The sequence below is a fragment of the Saccostrea cucullata genome, unplaced genomic scaffold, assembly GCF_032062105.1.
Source record: "Saccostrea cucullata isolate Sc308-1 unplaced genomic scaffold, CSIRO_AGI_Scuc_v1 ctg168, whole genome shotgun sequence".
In the NCBI taxonomy this organism is placed as follows: Eukaryota; Metazoa; Mollusca; class Bivalvia; order Ostreida; family Ostreidae; genus Saccostrea; species Saccostrea cuccullata.
In genome coordinates, this window is record NW_026938891.1 from 437,682 (window position 1) to 460,712 (window position 23,031).

The 23,031-nt window shown below is 32.9% G+C and overlaps 2 protein-coding genes across 3 annotated transcripts; one reads left to right on the forward strand and one right to left on the reverse strand.

Moving 5' to 3' along the window:
• Window positions 1-403: 403 nt before the first annotated feature.
• Window positions 404-14,617, forward strand: LOC134251683 (cadherin-23-like). 2 transcript variants are annotated; one of them, XM_062734094.1, is made up of 22 exons: window positions 404-505; window positions 1,151-1,318; window positions 2,976-3,051; window positions 3,484-3,647; window positions 4,429-4,593; window positions 4,858-4,973; window positions 5,478-5,658; window positions 6,044-6,202; window positions 6,323-6,460; window positions 6,728-6,850; window positions 7,019-7,201; window positions 8,511-8,704; window positions 8,821-9,232; window positions 9,539-9,729; window positions 9,947-10,370; window positions 11,345-11,535; window positions 11,798-12,221; window positions 12,309-12,499; window positions 12,679-13,457; window positions 13,541-13,636; window positions 13,829-13,878; window positions 14,327-14,617. In XM_062734094.1, exons 1-22 carry the CDS (start codon window positions 421-423, stop codon window positions 14,530-14,532), a joined length of 4,716 nt encoding a protein of 1,571 aa, XP_062590078.1. In that variant the 5' UTR covers window positions 404-420; the 3' UTR covers window positions 14,533-14,617. The 2 variants fall into 2 exon arrangements, with proteins under 2 accessions (XP_062590078.1, XP_062590079.1); XM_062734095.1 differs by having other exon boundaries at window positions 13,833-13,878; window positions 14,327-14,511.
• A 4,210-nt stretch (window positions 14,618-18,827) lies between these two features.
• Window positions 18,828-22,342, reverse strand: LOC134251707 (perlucin-like). Its single transcript, XM_062734133.1, has 5 exons — window positions 22,265-22,342; window positions 21,788-21,876; window positions 21,511-21,601; window positions 19,333-19,570; window positions 18,828-18,881 (listed from the first exon to the last, which is right to left on the reverse strand). The coding sequence occupies exons 1-5, from the start codon at window positions 22,302-22,304 to the stop codon at window positions 18,851-18,853; spliced, it is 489 nt and encodes a 162-aa protein (XP_062590117.1). The 5' UTR covers window positions 22,305-22,342; the 3' UTR covers window positions 18,828-18,850.
• Between the last annotated feature and the right edge of the window lie 689 nt (window positions 22,343-23,031).

Below are 23,031 nucleotides of genomic sequence, written 5' to 3' on the forward strand. Positions count from 1 at the left end.
TTCATCCCAATGCCTTAGCCGAGGGGTCACAAATCAGGGAATGCTCTACATAGTTTTTGATTCTGTTGCAAAAAATCAAGTGGGCCAGTATTTCAAAATCAAATTACAGAAATCATTTTTTACTTTTAATTGATGATTAATGGGCAACTGCAAGGATGGTACTCAAATTGATATTGATGATGACACTTTTTAAAGCTGGTGAGTATTGAGATGTACATTCTTGAAAGTGTTAATTGTTTTTACACATTGCCCTCAAATAGATGTAATAAAACTGTATACTTTTTTCTATCCCTTCTTGTGCCAATTTTCGACAAAATTTCTAAACTAATAATACATTTTAAGTTATTTAAAGTTTTTATTATTATTCTGTAATGATTTTTTTTTCGTTTTCACAATTTGAGAGCATCGTGTATTTTAGGAATGGCCGCGACATGTACAACATTAGATTTTGCTGGTCATAAAGATGCACCGAATAAAAAAGATAAATTTGAATCAGGAAATTTTGGTAAGTTTTTAAATGAAATTGTAATAGTTAATTTTCTAATGTCGGAATGAAAAAAATGTACATATTAAATGGATATTTTATTAATACTAGATATCTGTTATGAATCACAGTAAATTTTTTTTCAGGAATGACATGTTAACAAAATATTACCACATATTTTATTGCAATTCAATTACACATTAATTATATATATAATCATATTTTAAGGTTTGTTTAAATAAAATTTCTACGCCATAAAACGCCTTTTAAGTGGATATTTGTAAAAGTAGCAGATTTTGGACATTTTTCATAGATTTAATAGCGAATATGAAATCAAATGTACTGCTTATAACTAGAATTTATAACAGTATAAAGCTTTTTAAAAGAAAAAGTAGAAATTAAATCTTTCATATAAAATTGAGATGAAAAGGGGCAAAAACAAAAAATTTGCACATTTATTAGATTTTTTTCCTACTCAACTAGACTTGTAATTCTGAATAAAAATTAAATTTTAAATAAATAAAGTTAGTAAACACATTTTATTAGCTTAATTAAAGTGACCATGTAGCGAAATTGTAAATATCATAATACATTTGATAAAAACGAATGTTTTATTTCATAACAAAAGTATTTTTCATTGTTCAATGTTATTCATTGATATTGAAGGTCGAGGCCATTTAACCCTGAACACTTTATATTTCGTCCCATGCTGTGGGGAGATCCAACAATGGGACATTTATGTAGAACAGCCGGGGACGGTCCATCTACAGGTATGGCGGAGTTCTACATCCGGGTATCAACTTGTGGGACAGAATAACCTCACATTTACTTCAGGTTCGTTTTAAAATACATGTACTCTCTTTATTCAGGTCACCGTAAAAATAAACATTTTCATATCATTCCATACAAATTATGCCCTTTTTTATATCTTAAATTTATGCAAATAACTCTTATTAATAATTAGAAGAAATTGTTTCTACATAATAGTAGTCATTTTTTCCCGAACTAGAATATTTCTTAGTGGTATTTTGAAAATCAAAAGAAATTTTAAAAATCAAATTAAAAATGTGGGTACATAATGTAAACAAAAGATAGAAAATTTAACAAAAATGTGTGAGTAGAAAATAACCAGAACAAACAAACCAATCTGTTACAGTAAACCAACTTTTATTCGCCACGATTTTATTTCGCGATTAACTGGAGTAAAACTAGTTCACGACGATTAATTTTCGCGATCAAATCTTTTTTTAATCTGTTGCATGAATTGTTAAAAGACACAGAGACTTCAAGGACTAGTTCGCGGCGAGAAATATTCGCGGTGACGAGGCTCGTGCAAACTTCTCGAAAACTTCTCGCACGCGAATAAAAGTTGGTTTACGGTGTTTATACGAAATTCAATCATTTCACGAGATAGAAAATACCTACATCAACAATGTTAACCTTTTGCTACAAACTGTAAATAATTATTGCCAGAAATGAAACCCACTACTGATGCAAATTCTTGTGATAAATTAAAAAAAAAATTAAACCAACACTGCAACCCGGTACTGCTTAAATTGACGCATATATGAAGAAAAGAAACACCGCAAGAAAAGCATTTTGCTATTATTTTCTTTCATGTTGCAATATGTAATAATAACCAACTTACTAGCACAAGCAGAGCAATATGCAAATGATTCAATATGTACAAATACTGACTAACTAAAAAATAACCTGCACGGGCAGTGAAATCTGTTGCTATTGCAGATTAAAGGAAAAAAGTGTGACCGGTCATCAGGGGATGCTCATTCATCCATGGCACCTTATCTCACCTCTGATGTTTTGGAGGTCCTTGTTTGCTCTGCTCCTATTTTTTATTGTTTTATGGACTTTTGATTTTGAATACTGTTCGTTATCTCCATATGTTTCATTATATGCATGCCAAAATCTTACTTCATCAAAAACAGACGACAAAAGTACTTGTTTAACTTTCTCTTGGTAGGAAAAAAATGTCCATTTGCGACAGCGCTTATCAATGGATGTTTGCAAATGATAATTTAATTTTAAATCGTTTACCATTTTATGCAATATATAACCGGTGTTGCATTTTTAGGACATCTATCATTCAGATGATATTTATCTATTTTTGTCCGCCATTATGTGTCGTTTCTCGTTTTGCATGCGAATGGCATCAGCCATTTTATTTTTTAAAAAAGTACACTTAATTCAATGTGAACAAGACGAATTGTAAACGGTAATGATAGCAAACATTGATCTATAAAAGGGTCAGAAAACCCCTGAATCAAGTTAATTCGAGAATCGGGATCGGGTGTCCAGGAGGAGAAATAATCCCCTTTTGATCATTTATTTTTATCAGAAAGACGGAAACCAGTCAAACTTATTTTAAAAACAAAGACCTAAAATTAGCTGTGAAACACGTAAGCCAAAATACTAACCAATGCTTGGTAATATTTGTAAACAAAGTAATTATTTTTTTTTTTTGGTTCAATAGATGGCTTGAAAGAGCAGGAAATTGTTATACTTCCGGCACAAAGAATACACGTCCAGGAGAACGATTTGATAGGATGGTAAGTGTACAGCTTTGTATATACAGCTGAAATAATGAATTTTGTTTGTTTCATTTATACATTGTTAAAATGTGAATATTAATTTACATTATTGACAAACAATTTTCATTACTTAATATATCTTTTGATCTAACAATTTGTGCATGTAGTTTGTAGGAGAACACAATAAAGCAACTACATGTATTATCAATTTCATAGAAATACAAAAAAAACTGTTTATAACCTGCAAAAAGAAACTTCAAATTTACATTCAGAATATGAGAATTATTTTTGATTTATAAAATATGACAAAATAACAAATTTTACTAACTTTTTAAAATTAAATTAAATTTGAATATTTTTACCCTGCATTGGACTTTATCACATGTGAAGAAACCAATTGCATAAACTGGAGGTCCTTCAGCAATACTTTATTTTTATCTTACTTCTCAGGTATTCCCCCGTTGACGAGGTGATCCCTTACAAATCGGAGGGTAGTGGATCAACGATTATACAGGAGAGCATGGCGATGGTGTCAATTGGAGGAGTATTTGATTGGAGTTCAGGGACGCATGTGCAAAAGAGAACCTACGCCATTAAAGCCCTGCTCGCACCAGGTTTTATTCCAATACTGAACATAATGCATAGCTTCATCATTGACATAATATGAAAATGCATGAAATTCGGTGGCCTTAAAGGCCAATAGGTCTAAATTTTCCAGTTTTTCACAAATGAAGATATGAAATACATATACAGTGTATACATATATGTATAGAAAATTTCAACTTCTGTCAATTCGAAGTCATGTTAATGTAATTTATTTGATGTACAGTTAAGCTGCTTACTGTAGTATTCTAAAGCAATGTAAAAAGTGAAAAAACAATGACCAGTCTCATACCCAGTAAGCAAAACAAATATTGAAATGGGCAAACACACAACCCCTGCAAAACACCAGATGTAGGGCCAGGTGCCAAAGAGGAGTAAGTTTCCTTTGACAAGCGGTCACATCTCCCGTACGAAGATTTATCATAAGTAATGGTAATGAAAAATCACACAAAATATGAACAAACATTAGGCTTTATTTACAAGCAATGCCATTATATCGATTTTAAAATTACTTTTACAAAAAGCTGGCATTAAACAGTGTTGTTGAAACCCTTATAACATCAACTTACTTGTCATTATCTCTGTCGTAGAATTCAACATGTTTATTCAGAGCATGATCTTATGTAACAGTATATCGAATCATTTGGGACATTATAAACATAACACGGAAATAGAACAAAATGAAACGAATTAATAATAATACTTGTATTATATACAAATGCATTGTTTGCCCTCAAACAATAACTGGGTATGTGAAAATGTATTTTATTTGATTTTTCTTTCGGTTATCAGGTAGTAATCCAGTGATGGTCACGTTTCCAGCCTCCGTGACCTTCAGTCACATGACCTCTATAGGGACTTCTGTTTACCTCCCCGTCATATCAGGGAAGGATGAGACTACCACTTACATATTTACACTGAGTGGTACAGGGCCATTTGTCATCGATTCAGGGTCTGGTAAGTATTTTTTTTGGTATATTCACAATTAAGAAGTATTCTTCCAGATTTCAAGAAATTTTTGAAAAGTTTTCATTAAGGAGCACGAGGGAATAGAATAAAATCGATTATTTTCAACATTTTATTATAAGTTCTATCCTAAAAAAGGATTTTAAATTAAGTTTCATGATAATGAGCTTAAAGGTGCTGTAATTTTAATGAAGTCTATTCAGTTTCTATAAATTCTGATGAAGTAAATTAATAATATTCCTCTTTTATCACAAGGTAATATAACAACATCCTCGTCAGTGACAGTAGGGACTTACAGTCTCTCTGTGACTGTTACTGACGCTTGTGGAAGATCACAAACCCAGTCTTTCAACGCCATATTCACAAACATGGTAACTTGTCTCATATCACTAAAACAGTTTTATATCTGTAAGTCCTTCTATTGCTTTTATAATAAATAAATTATTCATTTTGCCAATTTAATAAGGTGATAAAATATGTGTTTAGTAGAATGTTTGACATTTAAAAATTTTAAAATAAATTATGAGGGTAACGAACAGTAACCAAGCTCTATCTTCCATTAAAACATAACAAGTCTGGAGTAGAGCAAGTATAAGAACTTCCGAGATGATATTAACTTTAAACTAGATTTTTGGCATCCTTGTTTCATCAACTTGTTTATCAATAGATTGTGTTATTTTAAAAATTGGTCAAAATTACATGGTCTTGCGTATCGAATAAGCCATAAACCAAAATATTGCTACACGTTGACGATACAAATGTTGAAAAATCGAAAGATTCAATAGTACAGTCGATGGGATTGATATCTTACACTTATAGAATACACTTATCATGTAGATTATTTTTGTATTAAGAAGAATATTAATTTGATTAAGGCACCAGTGATATCCGGTCTTCCGTACAGTGCTGACCTTCAAGAGACAACCGTCCAAGAAAACTTCCTTCATTCAATTAGCATTGAAGATGGCGATGGTGACTCTTACACGTGCATGCTGGAAAACACCTCTCCTTCATCAGGAAATTTCTTTGTAAAAGCCAATTATTCCATTACTCTCGGTAAATGTACTTCATTTTTCTTTCTCTGATCAATAAACATTAATTAGTGGTTTGACTTGAAAGAAAGTATGATATTGCTTTTTTTTTTTTAAGTTTAGGATTATTGATACTCTGATAGATGAAATATATGAAGATAACGAACAGTATATTCAAGATAAAAAGTCCATAAAACAATACAAAACAGGAGCAGAGCAAACACGGACCTCCAAAACATCAAAGGTGGGATCAGGTGCTATGGATAGATATACACAATTTATGCCAAAATTATGTGCATTTAATTAAAAATCAATTGTAAAATTTCAAGCAATAATGAAAAAAAAAAGAATTTCGAGTGAGCAGAGTGATGTGAAACCTAAACATTTAGCAGAAGACCTTTATTCTTCAGGTTATGACATAGTCTCCAAAAGCAATCCAGCTTTGTCCTACGCCTCTACAAACACATACACACTGAATATCAGCTGTTCTGATGGTATCGACACATCGTATGGAATATTTACAGTCTACATCATACAGAATATAGCCCCATCATTCACCAATCTGCCATGTAAGGAAATAAATTAAATTCGACGCGAACTACCTTATCTTAAAGTCGAGATATGTATCAAATTGTTAAAGCAAATAATACATCAATTCTATCTTGTTAAAAAGTGATTTTTTTGTTTAGATTCACTTATATTGTCCACAAAGTCAACTGCAGTAGGAACCTCTGTGTATAAGGTCCAAACCGCTGACCCTGACAGCAGTACTCTGTCTACAAGCAGCACTTGCTCACCCTTGCCATGTCCTTTTTCTGTTGCAAGTGGTAGGAAAAAATACAGTAAAAAGATTTTAAAACATTCTTATTTCAAATAATTGATATCATAGCTTGTCCATAAACTGCACACACTCGAAATGCCAGATGTATATTTATAACATACGGATAGAAGGTTGTATATTTATAACATACGGATAGAAGATGATCATTTCTTGCTGTCCTGAGCAGTTTTCCTTTCGTATGGTGTTTAAAGAGGGATCTTACATAAAGGCAATAGCATTCGCATTGCATATACGTGTATTTTTAACTTTGAAGATGGTACAGTGACGAGCATCACGGATCTACGGACTGAGACCACCGTGTCGTACACCCTACAGTTATATGTTAATGACAGTCTGGTTACAACTGGACCCAGTGTCTTAACAATTACCTTAACAGGTACATACACGTAATTTTAAAAGCTTCCTCAAATGTAAACATATTAAAGAATAAGAGTACATGTAATATTCCAATTCGAAGTTATTTTCTAAGTAATTCTATGAAATACTTTCACTTCTGTCTTAATTTTTTTTCAGTTTAAAAAATAATAATTGAATTCTTTTCTAGATTTGAATACAGCCCCAACCTTTCTAAATTTACCAAAGACAGTGTACGTAAGTGAGCACATTTCGGAATCCTCAGTAATTTATCAGATTTCGGCACAAGATTTAGATGTTTCTGATGTATTGTCAACGACATTTACCATTCAGCCACCAGCTGGGACATTACTGCTTAATATCAACGCCACTGGTAGGAAATTGTATTTTTGTGCTATACTAATTAACCAAACAAAAATTAACAGGGAAGTCTTTAAACCTGTTTTAACTTGAAAGGGTATTGTAAAATCCAAAAGTACTTAAAGATGAGAAAACTTTAAGATAGAAATAAACAAGCTAATTCAGAGAATTTGTGTCCCCCGCTTAGGGAAAAAGTAAACCATGCGCAGTTCAGGGGGGGGGGGGTCGGATCCCCCTGACTGAATTTGTAGAATTATTAAATGTATACATGCATACTGAAGCAAATAAAATATGCCAATATGGATATAAAGATTTGATTGCTTATTCTTTATTATGTGTATAGCAGATTCTTTTTATATGGAATATTTATCACACTGTCATGATGATTTTATGAGTTTGTACAAGCCAGACCTCATAATTTTTTCATTTCACACGCTGAATAATCATTTAGTAAAAAAAAAATATTTCGAAAAAAAAGAAAATGGATGGTCGGGGATTCGAACCAGGGACCTCTCACACATGACGCGAGAGACATACCACTACGCCACGGAACTGCTTTAAATCGGTGTAAATTATGTGCAAAAATGAAGTCACATACTTTATATATATTCACGTTCGATATTGTCAAAATTTTATACAATGCATGGTGTCTAATTTAACCTTTATTAAACAGTCCTAATAGATGTAATAAGAATATAAAGTCCGCCGAGAACCTGTTTTATACGTAATAACTCTCCCATGCCCCTGTGCAAAAAATAGCGACATGTAATACAATAAATACTAATAAAACAAACGGAGGACACTTTGAGGGGTGAGAGAGGTCCTAGGGAGTTTTGGTATAAAATAAACATTGCAAAGCTCAAAATCTTCTTGAAATATAGCCCGCAAAGGATAGTGTTACACACAGACATAATTTATAAATTTTTGAGCTTGAACTTTGATCTTTTGACCTCAAAATCAATAGGGGTCTTCGTTAGGCCACAGGGAGTTATGTAAAATTTCATTGCAAAAGCTCAAAGGGTTCTCGAGATATCGCGCGGAAACGAAAGTGTTATAACAAACAGAATTTGCGAATTTATGACCTTGACCTTTGAGCTCAAAATCAATAAGGTTCTTCTTTAGTCCATAGGGAGTTGCTATGCAAAATTTCATTGCAAAAGCTCAAGGGGTTCTCGAGATATCGTGTGGAAACGAAAGCGTTACAGACAGATAGAAAGACGGACGGACGGACAGACCCAAATCAATAACCCCCACTTTTCAAGCGGGGGACAAATAGCAATACAGACCATTAGCAATATTTGTTTGATTTAATTTTTTTTAAGATTTGACAGTCAGGCGAAACAGTGGAGCATCTTTTAATTATGAGAATTTATCTGCTAATAATTATACAATTTCTGTGACGACAACTGATGGGATATTAAGTACCACCTTCAATCTGATGATATCTATACTTGATGACAACGATCCTCCAAGCTTTAACCAAAACATTTATTATGTTACTTCTAACGAGGGTCAGGTAAAATATATAATGAAATGAAATAGTAATGTAAAAAAAAATAATAAAATTTTGTAATATTCATTATCCATGTTTCTCTAAATGTCTACATGTATTTGAATTCCTTACTTTTGAAGAAAGGAACATCACTTCCGCCCGTGGGATTTGGAGTATCTGATGAGGACATTAGTGACACCTTTACCTTTGGGATCACAGACGGATCAAACTTTGTCATCAATGCTTCTACTGGAATCATTTCGCTTCTCGTAGATATTGAGGTGAATTCAACCACCTCCTTCAATTTAACTGTCAAGATAACAGACACAGGTGGTTTGTCTGACACCTGTACCGTGGTGATCGCAATCCAGAATGTCAACAAGAAGCCGTATTTTACGAACTTACCTCAAACAGTCAGTGTTCCCGAAAATACAGCTTCCGGATCCTCTCTGTTTTCATTGGGACTCAGTGACGAAGACCTGACCGCTACAACTGTATCTTATATAGTCTCTCCTGCGTTATCCTCTAATCTGTTTTTCTTCAATGATTCAGGTATATCTACTGATAAGACATTTTATATAAACTTGATTCTAAGATAATTGAGATTCATAAAAAAAAAATTCCTGCATTAGCAGTTTTCCTAATCAATTTCTTAGATATGTAATGGGAACGCCGTGCAGTCATACTCTGAGCATACATGTATTTATGTCTTCCTCTTTCATTATGACAAATAGATATTCCACTGTGTATATGCTAATTTACCAATTATAATTTTGTTTATGAAGTCGCAAAATAGACATAACCGGATTATAAATCGAAATTTCATCAAATTGAATACATTTTTCCATTGTTCATTAGAAAGGAAGCTTTATCTGGCAAATGGGTTTTACTTCGACTATGAAGGAGCTGTTGTTTACAACTTAACCTTTGAAGCCAATGACGGAACAGAGATCTCAGACCCGGCAATTCTGTATTTAGAGATTGCCAATGTGAACGAACCTCCAATATTTCAATCAACTTTTTATTATTTATCATTCAACGAAAACAAGGTATCTACTGAACAGTTCTATTTCAATTCAAGTAATGATTTGTAATACTTTATTATCTGACTATTCTAAAAGATAAGTAATATCATTGGAAAGTATAATTCTCTCACTTTCAAAACAAAACGATGATAAAATATGATTCAAATCTTGTCTACTTAAAAAGTTTTGATTTGAATCTCTAACTTTTCTTCAAGATGAAAATTTCTTAACCATATTTCAGAGTGGATATGCACTCCCAAACATAGCGTATGACGTCACTGATCCAGATGCAGGTGACATAGTAACATTCGGTATAATAGATGGACACTTCATGACAAAAATAGGAATAAACTCCGGTACTGGTCAGATGCACTTGACAGCAGACATCCTAGTGGACAGTACTCTTACATCTAACCTGTCAGTACAAGCTACAGACTCAAACGGTCTATCGTCCAAGGCTTCCATTGAAATCACAGTTTATAACGTGAACAATGCACCTTATTTTACGAATTTACCTTTCACTGCCAATACGGATGAGAACATTTCGCCTGGAAGTGTTGTATATGACGTCACTGCGCGAGACGATGATGTAGCTGATGTCTGTTCTTGTAGCGGTACATTTTCACCGTCTGCTGCCGCTACATTGCTGCACTTTGATTCTGCCGGTAATTTTAATTTCACTTATACTTCAAACTTCCTGAGAAGGTCCTTTGAATACCTAAGATTCTAATAATTAACATATATTTCAACTCTGACTATGATATTAATACACACAAACTTCTAGTCATTTTACAGTTTTTATGCCCTCAAAGGTTGGAGCAAGATGCTTTCTTTCAGCCTATACATGTATAAGAATAATGTTTAAATTATTTATTCTTCTGCAAAAGTAAAAATACACTGCAACAAAGATGAGTCTAAAAAACACTTAATAATATTAAGAGTTTTTAGACACATCTTTGTTGCAGTGTATTTTTATCATATTCATCATATTATGATGAATGCATATTATCGTATTGAAGTATTTTAATAAAAGCTGAGTTTTTAATTCATATTTTATTGTTTTTGTGAATATTCAATAATCATCTTGCCCATAAAAGTTTCAGAACTAAATATAATTTGTAAGTTTGACATAAGTCCTATTTAAATCACGTTAAAATATATCATGACGCATTAAAATCGATTAACGTGCAACTCGACAGATATCTGAAGAACTGACGTTTGAAGTTTGTTTGAAGTATTAAGCTAGTTGTTTAATTAATTGAGCGAAGTGCATTTAATCATACTATATATTTTTCAAATATGACAAACGTTAACATTATTTTGTTAATTTTTCTGTACTTTTGCATTTCTGAGAAGTACTGTGAATACAGTGTAAATTATCGGGATTTATACAATGTCTGTAAGTAATAAGTAAGTTTTCCAACCCAACATACATTTACTAAGGCTGTTAAGAAAACCTTGAACGTCTAAGTTACCTAAAAATGTCCAGAATTTTGCAATGTATAGTGATTATCGTTAAAGTGAAATAGAGAATATTGAATTAATACAAGACCAAAAATAATGAGTGAGTCTACGATTCATTGGAAAATTAAATATTTTTAATTAAAAAAATTTCAATTGATATTTTGAATACTTTCAGATCAAAAAGTGAAACTTCGAGCCAATGCCACACTGGATCACCAGCTTCTCAGTAGTGTGATCGTGACTGTCTATGCGTGGGATTTGGCAGGTGCCACATCAACATCAAACCTTACCCTCAATATCGTCAACATCAATGAACCTCCAAAGTTTTCATCGAATATTTATTATGGAGATGTTCACGACGGAACGGTGATTTATATTTTGTTATTGTTTCATCTGTTGGGCATAGTGACACATGGTAGCATTATGTCCAGCGTATATTAAGGGTTTAGAAAGTGATATATTATTGTGTAAAAAAATCATAATGTTGTTTTTACAATTTTTTCATATTTTCTGTATCTTTAAAACCTTTTCAAGGGGTGCTTGATCTGTATCACTGTAAACTAAAAGTCAGTTAATCTGAGCTGGTTTATAAGTGAAATGAACTCACTTTTGAAGATATATTTAACAGTTGGGATCACCTGTCACAGCATCAATATCAGCAGTGGACCCGGATGTAACTGATATCCTTACCTTTAGTTTGATAAGTCAGAGTGTCAGTGGAATATTCAACATAAACACTAGCTCAGGAATAATCTATACAGCAGTGGATGACCCCTATTCAAAGTCCAATGGAAACTGCACTCTTGTTATTCAAGTGCAGGACCAGTATGGTGCATATGATCAGGCATCAGTGATTATCAGTATTAATCATTTTAATACAAAGCCTGAAATTGCGAATTTTACTGGACTTTTGTACGTATCGGAGGCACTTTCTTCTGGCTCCTTATTAACTATTTACTCCATCATCGATCCCGATACGAATGACGTCATTACAGAGAGAATAAATTTGGCGCATGCGTCAGCTGAAAACAAGTTCCTGTTTAATATTTCAAGTATGTATACATAAGCCATCAAAATAAATGTTTTGGTTCAAGCAGACTTTATTTTTAACAGCATTTATCATCCCTTTAATTTTACAGATCGACAGCTTTACGTCTTCATGAAGGATCTTGTTGACTTTGAGTCAAAGAGCTCTTACAATCTCACATTCATTTTAAATGATGGTTATAATGACTCTCCTCTCTATGAGCTAATGATAGCAGTGGCAGATGTGAACGAGTCTCCATTTGTACAATACAGCATTTATCACGTGACAGTTCAAGAAAGTACAGTAAGAGCATTAAATCTAATAAACTGTAGATTGGAATTTTATTTTTTTTATCAGGTACCATGCATTTCTACATGGTTTCTACTTTCTACTATAATTTTAGATTATTAAACCGTTTAAGTTTGACATCTATTTTCCCTTTTCCCCAAAGCTTTGTAAACTTGATACATTTATGCTTTCAGAGTGGAACTGTGTTGAATTTAAACATTACGATCTCTGATCCTGACATTGGTGATACTGCCACGTGTATTATATTAAGTGGGAACGACAACCAGTACTTCAGCATACATCCTACAACGTGTACAATGTCTCTGGCTAAAGACTATGATATTGATTCGGAACTACCCTCATCGCATTCCTTAATAGTTAAAGTTGTTGACAACAAAGGTCTCTTCACAACAACAACAGTGAACATCAATGTTGTTGATATCAATGATAACTATCCACGCTTTGAATGGCCAGAATATATTACTTTTATTGCGTCAGACTCCATAATCGGTTCTCAGTTACTGACTATGAATGTAAGTGATAGTGATAGTGGTCTAAATGCAAAACTAACGTGTCAAATGGACCCCCACCATTATACAAGTCTTTTTGTTGTTTCGACAAACTGTATCCTCTACCAAAGTGAGAGTTTAGATGGAATGGCTGAAGGGACTGAAGTCAATTTTACCACAGTTGTAGAAGACGCGGGGTCGCCGTCTTTGTCAGCATCTGCATTGGTCCGTGTCATTGTCCAAGGTACAGTGAATTCAGTAGCACCTCAGGCAAGTGCTACGTACCAAGTGACTAACGATTCCGAGGGCATAGACTTCTCCGACTGGCGAGTTTTAGCGGGATGTGGCACTATTGGTCTTGTATGTCTTCTAGCAATAGTAAACTCAGTCATTTTATTCCGAAGAGGATGTAGCAAAACACAAAACTTTGATAAGGATCACACAAGTTTTGCAAAGGAGGAGGGGTAATTTGCTAAGGCTATTGAGAATATTTTACAATATTTACATAGTTGATTTTTCAATATTTACCATTTCATTCCGTTTTCAGAACAGTAAAGGAAGATGAGAGAAAGCAGAACTCACTTGAGAATGAGAAAGCAACCAACAATCGACGTAGCTCTAAAAATTCTGTCCATAAAGTTAGGTAAATTAAGTGAAATGATCTTTTCATCACATCTTTTACCAATCAGTTAGACATACTGCCAAAAAAAAAAAATTCATCCACTGAGTAAATGACGTTATTTGCAATTTTCTTCAATGTATCACAAATCGGTAAAACGTGTTTATCTAGAATCTTTTGTTATCCGTACATAATTGTTGTTTAATCATTAAATAGGAAGACGTCTTCATTGCCTCTATCAACTCCCAAAATGGAAACCATATCTGGTAATTTAAAGAACCTTTTTAAATACATGTATTGCGAAGTCATTTCCGAAAAAGCTAACTTTTTTCTTTTTTTTTTATTTATACAGAAAATTTTCTATCGTACCCTTTGTATTCGGTATGAAGAACATTCAGTCCAACGTATTATATTTGAAAATAAAGTTCCGTAGAAATTACTTTGCTTCATTAATATTGCTGAATGAAAAATAAAGTTGAAGATAATCTTTGAAAACACTTCCATGCTACTTTGTCCGGAAATGTTCGTCTTATACAGATAAGTTAAGCTATCCCACTTGGCTTTTCATTCTCTGATTACAACATTTGTAAAGTTAAATAAAAATATTTAGAATAAAAAAAACTTATTCGAATTATTTTCTGTTTGTATATAATATATAGAACGGTTATGTTTAGTTATTTAAGCAGATATAAACAATTCCTGTACATTTTACAGTTTCCAGCGCACGGTCTGAGGATCTCAGCAGTAATCTAACTCCTACAGACATTTCTCTCAATGATTTCCCATCAAACTATGTGAACAACCAGACAAGCAGTTCTTCATTAGCAAGGGAAGACAACAAACACTTCTCCTCCTTCTTTAAAAGCAGTCGTCGTATCAGCGATATAACGGGGCCAAGCTCTAACTATGACTTTTTCTAATCTTTAGAAGCTAATCTTTTGCTTTGGATACAGAAAGTAATGTCAATTTGTCTTGTTTTTCTGTTTTTTGTTTTACAGTTTTTAAATGCGTGTTTGTTTGTATGTTTTGACGTGTTCAACTTATAAATCAATTAAAAACGTTGATAAAATATGGTCTTTCATATAATACTACATGCCATGTACTAATATTTTATGAACATTTTAAACATTTGTATTACGGCGGAGTTCGAATTGCACTGTAGAAGCTTTGGATGAAATTGTAAGTACAATGGTATATTCGGACGACAAAAAAAGATTCCCTAGGTCTCCAACTGCTCAATGATCTAGGTGCCGTGTACAGTTACGAGTTTGTGGTATAAAACGAGTCCAGTGCCGTACTAGAGGCTTGTACGAAAAATATCCCAGCATGGGATTTAATCCTGCGTGTTGTAATCCTTATTATACCCATAACTCTCCTTCTAAGGCGGAAATTCCTATAAATCTTTTCTCAATAATATGAAAATACTTAATATTCCCAATAAACTGAACTTGAGTTGTTACCTTACTTATACTGGATGTCTATACTAAATAAAAATCCATACAAAGAAACATGGCTTGTTTCTATATATGAACTTCTTTAATCCTCAAAACATAAATAAAAAACAACAAAAGGAGAAAACTGAGGAAGAATTGTGCAATTTGAAATATATTGTAAATTAGATGGGGATGCTTAAAAACTCCAAAGAACCTTTAGAAAATTTGAAATCACAAAATTTTATCAAAATCAATAAAATCAACACATTCGAACCTTAAACACTATATACATGTACAGCCATGCAAGTCTTTTTGACATCACAGACATTAGATTCTTTTTTCCCGATAAAAATGGAACACGTATATTTACTTACCTTGTCATTGGTCATTTGCAAAATTATTGCACAAACAATTTCTCAAACTAGGCAAGATACTGACAAACAGAAATATTAACAGTCTCCTTTAAGGTAACATTTCAAAAGTTCCATTGTCGATACAATGACCTTTCAATCTAGTATCTTTTTGTTTTACAAGTTTTTATGTATAGCGTGATTTTGAATTTTCCAGAAGCACTCAGCGGATGTTGTTTGTGGACAGGGGATGTTCAACTTGGTTTCTATAAATCAATTTAAAAACATATTGTTCAATGGTCTTTGAGCTTAAAATATGTCTATTCAAATAAACTTCTGATTTGCCATAATTAACTTTAAGCATAGGTCTGAATCTGCAGTCTTCATTGGTGCTATCCGTGAATAAGTGAAAATTTATCAAATGGCTTCGAGCAAACCAAACAAAATATATTTATAATTTTATTGCTTAAGTGATGTTGGTTGCACATGGACATATTTTTCTCTTAAGTTAAAGTTATGGTGTTGATGAAAATTGTCAAGAAAAAAGGTGGGGGGTTGAAGGATATTCAAATGCAGTAGTGATGTCAATGGTATAATATTTACGTTCAATATACGCGAAACCTTGTCAACGCGCGGTAGAATACACAGTAGGAACTACATGCATTTTCAATATCTAGGAACACCAAAATGTATATTGTTATGACTCAAATTTATAAATGAAACATATGGAGATAACGAAGAGTATTCCAGATCAAAAGTCCATAAAACAAAAGAAAATAGGAGCAGAGCAAACATGGACCTCCAAAACATTAGAGGTGGTATCAGGTGGAGGAGTGAGCATCCCCTGCCGACTGGTCACACCCGCCGTGTGCTCCTTGCATTGATCGGGAAATGACGGGAAAATCCGTCGTCAACTCAGTGTATATATGATGGACTAACAATTAGTATGAAAAACGTCAGCATTTGACTCAATGATAAATTGTATTTGTTGACAATGTCATTGTATCGACCAAAGAACCTACGAAATGATGACTTTAAACGATCCTGCTGAAATTCTTGTTTCATCAACTTGTTTTTCAATAATTTACCTCATTGCAGATATTGTTCATTCGTAGAGCATGCTCTTGCGTATCTAATCAACTGAGATATGAAAACTCCGTATGCAGGTGATGAAGGTATATTGCTGCATAAGTAAGGGAATTTGACGATAGAAAATTTAAAACCATACGTTTATCATAGAGATTGGTTGTTAGATTACCATTAACAACTTTTTTAAGTAAAATACTCGTATGAAACAGATGTGTCAGACTCTGTGGTAACTTTTATCTCAAGCTCACCAGGATATATCGTATCGACATAAGAATGGGAATTCCCATTGTTAATTGACAATGCGTCGTCGATATATCTGAATGTCGAGTTGAAGGCCGCAGCAAGTGTTTTCTTCTTTTCACGCATAAGATTTTGCACAAATTCTGCTTCATATGAATACAAAAATAGGTCTGCTAATAACGGGGCGCAATTGGTACCCATGGAAATTCCAATAGATTGTTGGAAGACCTGGTCTCCAAAACAACATAAATATTGTCAATCAGAAACTCAAGCATCTTTTTTATGTCAACTTCAGAGTATTTGCTTGTACAATCAGAATGCTTTTTAACAAAATAATTTTGCAAATGACTAATGACAAGGTAAGTAAATTTTCGAGTTCCGTTTTTATTGGAAAAGCAGCTGCCAATGATATCGAAAAGACTGGACTTTAATCTATCGTGGGGAATGGTTGTGTATAGTTGAAAAGTCGTAAGTTTTTAAGATGTTGATTTTGGTAAAATCTTGTGATTTCAAATTGTCCAAATGTTCCTTGGAATTTTTTAAGTATCCACATCTCATTTACACCACTTCTTGAATGTATTATTGCACAGTACTCTTGTTTCTGCTTCACTACTGTTAATATCTTAGTGAGGGGTAAAGAAAGAGGCTTGGTTGAACATTTACTTGAACCCGCTATACTAAGGGAAATGTTTTATCTTTGTGATTGAATTTAAAACGGGGCGAATTTAAATTACACCTCATATATTCTTAAACAGAACTATGAATGGGCGAATTTTAAACGGGGCAAAATTGTTCACAAGTTCAAAAGGGCGAAATTAACACAGGGCTAAAATAACCCTGTATACAGTATATCTTTGTTTGTAAGGATTCTTATTAAGTTTCGGAATCCAATAAATATTTGGTAGTTCAAATTCATTTTGGTTCTTTGGGATATTTTAATAAAAAATGTTCAAAACTGATATATGATTTTGAAAAAATTCTTCCTTAGAAAGGGAACTATGAGTATAAGTAGGATTGCCACTTGTAGAATTAAAACCAAGTTCTTGTAAAATACAACTTATATAATGAGCCTTATAAAGACAATGCTGTTACCTGCTTTGTCAGCAGGGACCAGTACGTACTTATCATGTAATCTATCCAGTTCTTTTTTTCACTTCTGGGGCCCGTTTTACAAAAAAAACTTACGACTAAGACCAAAGTCTTCAAATGATTCTAAAATTTTGCAAAATGAATAATTCTCTTTTGAATTGTTTGTGTAATAATATCTTGCCACATTCCTTTTAAAAAGTTTAAAATAATTTTCAATTTAATGTTAATTATGAAGTTATATGAAGAATTGAGTTTGGTCTTAAGTCGTAAGTCCTTTTGTAAAATGGGCCCCTGGATTATTGAATACAGAAGCATAGATGTTTTCATATGGCTCTGCCTTTTTATACGCGAGTTTAACATGGATCTGATGCATTTAATCCATTCTGACAAAGTGTCAACGTCTTCTTTTTCATACCTGGCCCATCTACCCTGTTAGCTTAACGTAAAATACAACAAATGTGGGTTAAAAATTAATTTCCCATTTGTTTCCTCGCAATGTTCATTTCTGTTATTCAACTTTCCAACGTAACAAACGGCTGTTACGTCTAATAAGCACACCAATAACATAGGGCACTAAATGCACATTAAACATTACCGAAATAAACAATTATGAAGAGGGAAATTTAGAGAATGTAAATATATGCATTGAATTTCATATTTTTGGATGTCGTTGGTCCTAAAAAATATCATACGCGCTAACGCGAGATATTCAATTCAACATGGTCAGGTGTGTGATAGGATAGACAACATCCAAAAGTATGAATTCAATGTTTGATTAATTCGCCCTTCGGGCTCAGTGAATATTATACTCCTCAAGTGGCAAATATCATCGTATTGGCCTCAAAAACAGCAATGGATGTATAATATTATGATGAACTCTTTTCAGAAGACCACATTTTGTACTGCCATCTTGTCTGTACTCGTTACGGATATCAATATTATTACGTAAATCATTTTCAAATTTCCCTAAGCATGCTTTATTACCCAATGTTCGTAAATATAAAGACCATCATATTCAACTTTTAAAGCAAACTTTATTATCCAATTATCATGGCTGTCTCTTTTGCACTGAAATTACAAATAATATCTTCATATTGAACAATTGAATTACTTCATAATTATCTGATTTAATTAATCATGAATTTGTATTCACACATAAATGACGTATATAATATAAAGAAAGAAAGAGATTGGTAAAACGTCATGAATAACTCGAAATAGAAGAGTCAAACCAATGTGCCTTGATGGATGAAAAATCCTAGTTTTTTATTTATGATGGGTAAACAAATTTTAAAAGATATTTAGTTGGAGCACAAAATATGGTTTTAATATAATTTTAAGTTGAATGTTGGATTTTCTTTTACATGCATACTCGATTACAAAAACCTATTTTAAAATTTGAATGTTGAAAAATTGGAAAAATTAATGAGATTTTTTATGTGACATACAAGTTTTTTTTTCATTTTGATATTCAGTTACTTTGGTTTTGTGTTTCAATCACACTACCCTGAATTCCTACCTTTTCTCGCAGATGGGATAAAATTTACTGTCACACTGGTTGTCATTCCACTCATAGTTGTACTGATCAGACATTTCCATACAGTGCTCATCAGAATCGTCGCCCCCGTTATCTGGAGATCCGCCACGATAATTGGTGAACATTGCGTCCAGGCGCACCTGAGTCCCTTCCCATACAAAGGTACCAGTTTCTGCAATGTCCGTGGCTCCTATCCAAAATCTCGGCGAATGGAACTGTCCTGCACAAATTTCATTTTTAATTCTACATTTGATTGCTAAAGCTTATGATGATTCCACTAAAGCTGTGCATATTCAATTTCTCAAGTGAAAGGAATATATTATTTTCGAAATAGAGGTGCTAGCACTTGGCTAAAAGAAAATGTTTACCTGCTCGCATTTGAGTATAGTGATAAAGTTCATTTCCTAGCAGTGTGAAAATAAAAATCTGTAAATGTACCATTGTATTTTCGTCAGAGTTTAAGGAGGAATTGCGTGAACAACCTGGGTATCATATGGCATTGTTATTGTTTTGCTTTGTAAAACCCTTAACACATGTACCTCTCCTGTCAAAACGTAATCTTGGATGTGTATGATAGCGCTATTTCATGAAAATTCTGCGAAAGTCGCATTAAATCATGCAGATACTGTAGTTGGTGATATACGAGGGGTGATCAAAAACTTTTTGATCACTATATGCGGTATTAATCAACATTTGCCCCCCAAAATCAAACTTTGATGGAGTAATATTTAATTAAGTCCTTAAACAGGGGAGTATATGCTGACTTCAAAGCACTGAATAATTTCATAAAAACTTTTTGACGTCACCGTAATTTCAGTTTTTTATGAATTTTGGAAAAATGTTGTGGATATTTTAAATAAGAGACAGCGAATGTGTGTTCAGGATAAATATTTTGATATAAAGTTGAAATATGTTTTTCTGAACACACAGGATTAAATTGTTGAAATTTTGTCCATTTTGTCCTCTTTCTGAAAAAGGATATAAGTTTGGAAACAGAAAAATACACTGCTCTGGAACTAAAAATTTTCTGGCACAATTTATTGAATTCAGCACATTTCAGGAAGTTTTTGGGGGCAAACATATGCAATATACCGCATATATTGCACACTTATAGTCATGATCATGTTCTATAAATAGCAAATGAAAAGATTTTATTTTCTCCATCATTGTGACGTCACAATGTGAAAATGACGTCAATACGTAGGTGACTCTTAACAAAAAATGGTTGCCCCAGTCTTACTCGAGGAACGAACGGCTGTAAAGTTTAACGTATAACTTAAAAATTCCTTTGAAGTAATTTATAAAAATTTGTACAAAGTAACAATAATAAATTGGATTGATTGTTTTAAACTAAATGCCTTTTGTTTTGTTAGCTGGGGGAGAGATGTGTCTGTTGTCAATTTGTTATGAAAGATCGCCAAGTTATGTACACAATTATATAATAATTAAATTCCTAAAATATTGTTTATTTTATAAAAAATTAAAAAGAACGCTTCCATGCAAATGGTTGTTTGCATTTTCCTACCTCCTAAATTAAGTAATGATACCTGACACTGATTTGTTATAAAATATATGCAAGGTGAAATATATGGAAAAATATGATAGTGTCTTTGAACAGACTGCTTCGGAGCATGTCACGTGACCGCGAGGACCACGTGAATCGCGCATGAGCAGCAAAAGTTCAATTAAAACAGAGATACAAAATAATGAACACTGAAACGCAATTTTATTAGTTTTATGGAAGTTATTCAATTTGTTCGCGAACTTTTTGATCACCCCTCATAGATGGAGTTGTGGATAAGAGACGGGAACTCTGTTTTATTAAGTTCATTTTTTTTCCATAGGATAAAATTGGAACATCTTTCTAATGGAAACAAAACAGATGGACACAAGTGATAGAGTTTTTGAGAAATTGACCAGTGGAATAGATCTAAGTGTGATGCCTACCCTCTAGTTTGGTATGGGGAACCCCAATCTGTCTGCAAACTAACAAACTAAATGTCTTAGCCTGTCATGATATGTACACAATTCTTATAAAATGTTTAACTTCATGCTCCTCCTAAATTGTCATCTCTGATTTGTAATATATGAATGATATGGAGAAACAAAAAAAAACAATAAACAATTCATATATATAAGTATAGAAAAATCTATTCGTACCATGGACACTTTTCAGATAATGTACAAGAAATGCGTTTTCTTCCTGGGTTTCGATGCTGACCAATTTGGTTCCATAAGCATGGCAATACATCTGCATATAGATTTTGAAATATTTTTTTTTACAGATTTAATTAATATTTTACATAAAGCTTACATAGACTTCACAAAATGTGGATTTTGTAGTTAATTTCCATGTATTAGCAATAACAATTAACGAAAATATTTACAAAAACATGTGGAAGATGAGTTTTATTTGAAGACTTATTGAAGCACTTACCCTGCCCTCAGCCCACGTAGACTTGATTCTGAGAATGTGGTAGCAGGAATCATCGTGTCGGATAAATCCATTAGGACACAAGGCAAAGGCTAAAAATAAAACATGACCGATATATATACAAGGTCAGTAGCCTTATGTATTAAAAGTTAAATAACTAAAATTACAAAGAGATATCAAATAGTAGAGAAAACTTATTAATTTATTAAGAAAATTTTGCACGATATTGCGCATGGCAATTCAAACTGCTTAACACAATACTGCTGAGGGCATGAGTAAAATTTCTTTAAGTTAGATTTACAGAAAGGCTTTAAAGAGAGACACAATTCCAATATCCAAGGTTTAATCAATGTCACTGTTATATGCATCACATTATAAGAGATAAGTCGAAAGTATTTTTTGTTGATATGAATTCAAAGTTTTCACTGCAGCTGTTCTATATACATACATGCAGCTGATAGAAAAATAATGAACCAGTACCTTGGCAAAGACAAACCAACAATATCAAAATCATCTCCATTTTGTTTTCTTATCTCGAGCTATTCCACTTTTCGTGTCACCCATACTAGTGTTTATTGAAATCTATAGCTATTATTTACAAATACATGTATAACAGCACTTGTTCCACGTAAATGTCACATTCTACGAATGTAGGTCGTCATTTTCATTCGGGGTGGGGGTTGCATTGGGTTTTTTTTTTTTTTTAGATGTGTTGTCAATATATAGTTGAACATATGTCCGGTAAAGTGTCTGTGAAGACTGATGATTTTAAAAATCTTACAATATCGACGATAACATGTATTTCAATGACGCGAGATCAGATTTGTTTTTAAAGGATACGGTCGCATAATGATCAAGATTGGTAAAAATGTTTGCTTCTTTGTATAGGAGTGAATGACTATTATTATTATTATGCATTTAAGAACTATTCGTGTCATTTTCAATGAACAAGAAACACAAATGGGTTTGAAGAAATTTACAATGCAGAAATCTTTAAAATCTGACAGTTAAGATGTCATCCGATATCCCCTTTAGAAATACCTCACCGTGAATGATTTATGAAGTTTCCGGTAACTGTGTTGATACGAAGAAGTGAAATGTTTAGGAGTCCCAATTAAAATTTTACATTATTGAAAAACAACTCAAAAGAAAAATGAATGAGGATTTATTGAAATGGAAAATACAGTATTCTTTTTAGGAAAAAAATGTTTGAATTATATCAATGTATTTCGGCCTAAAAGGAGAAT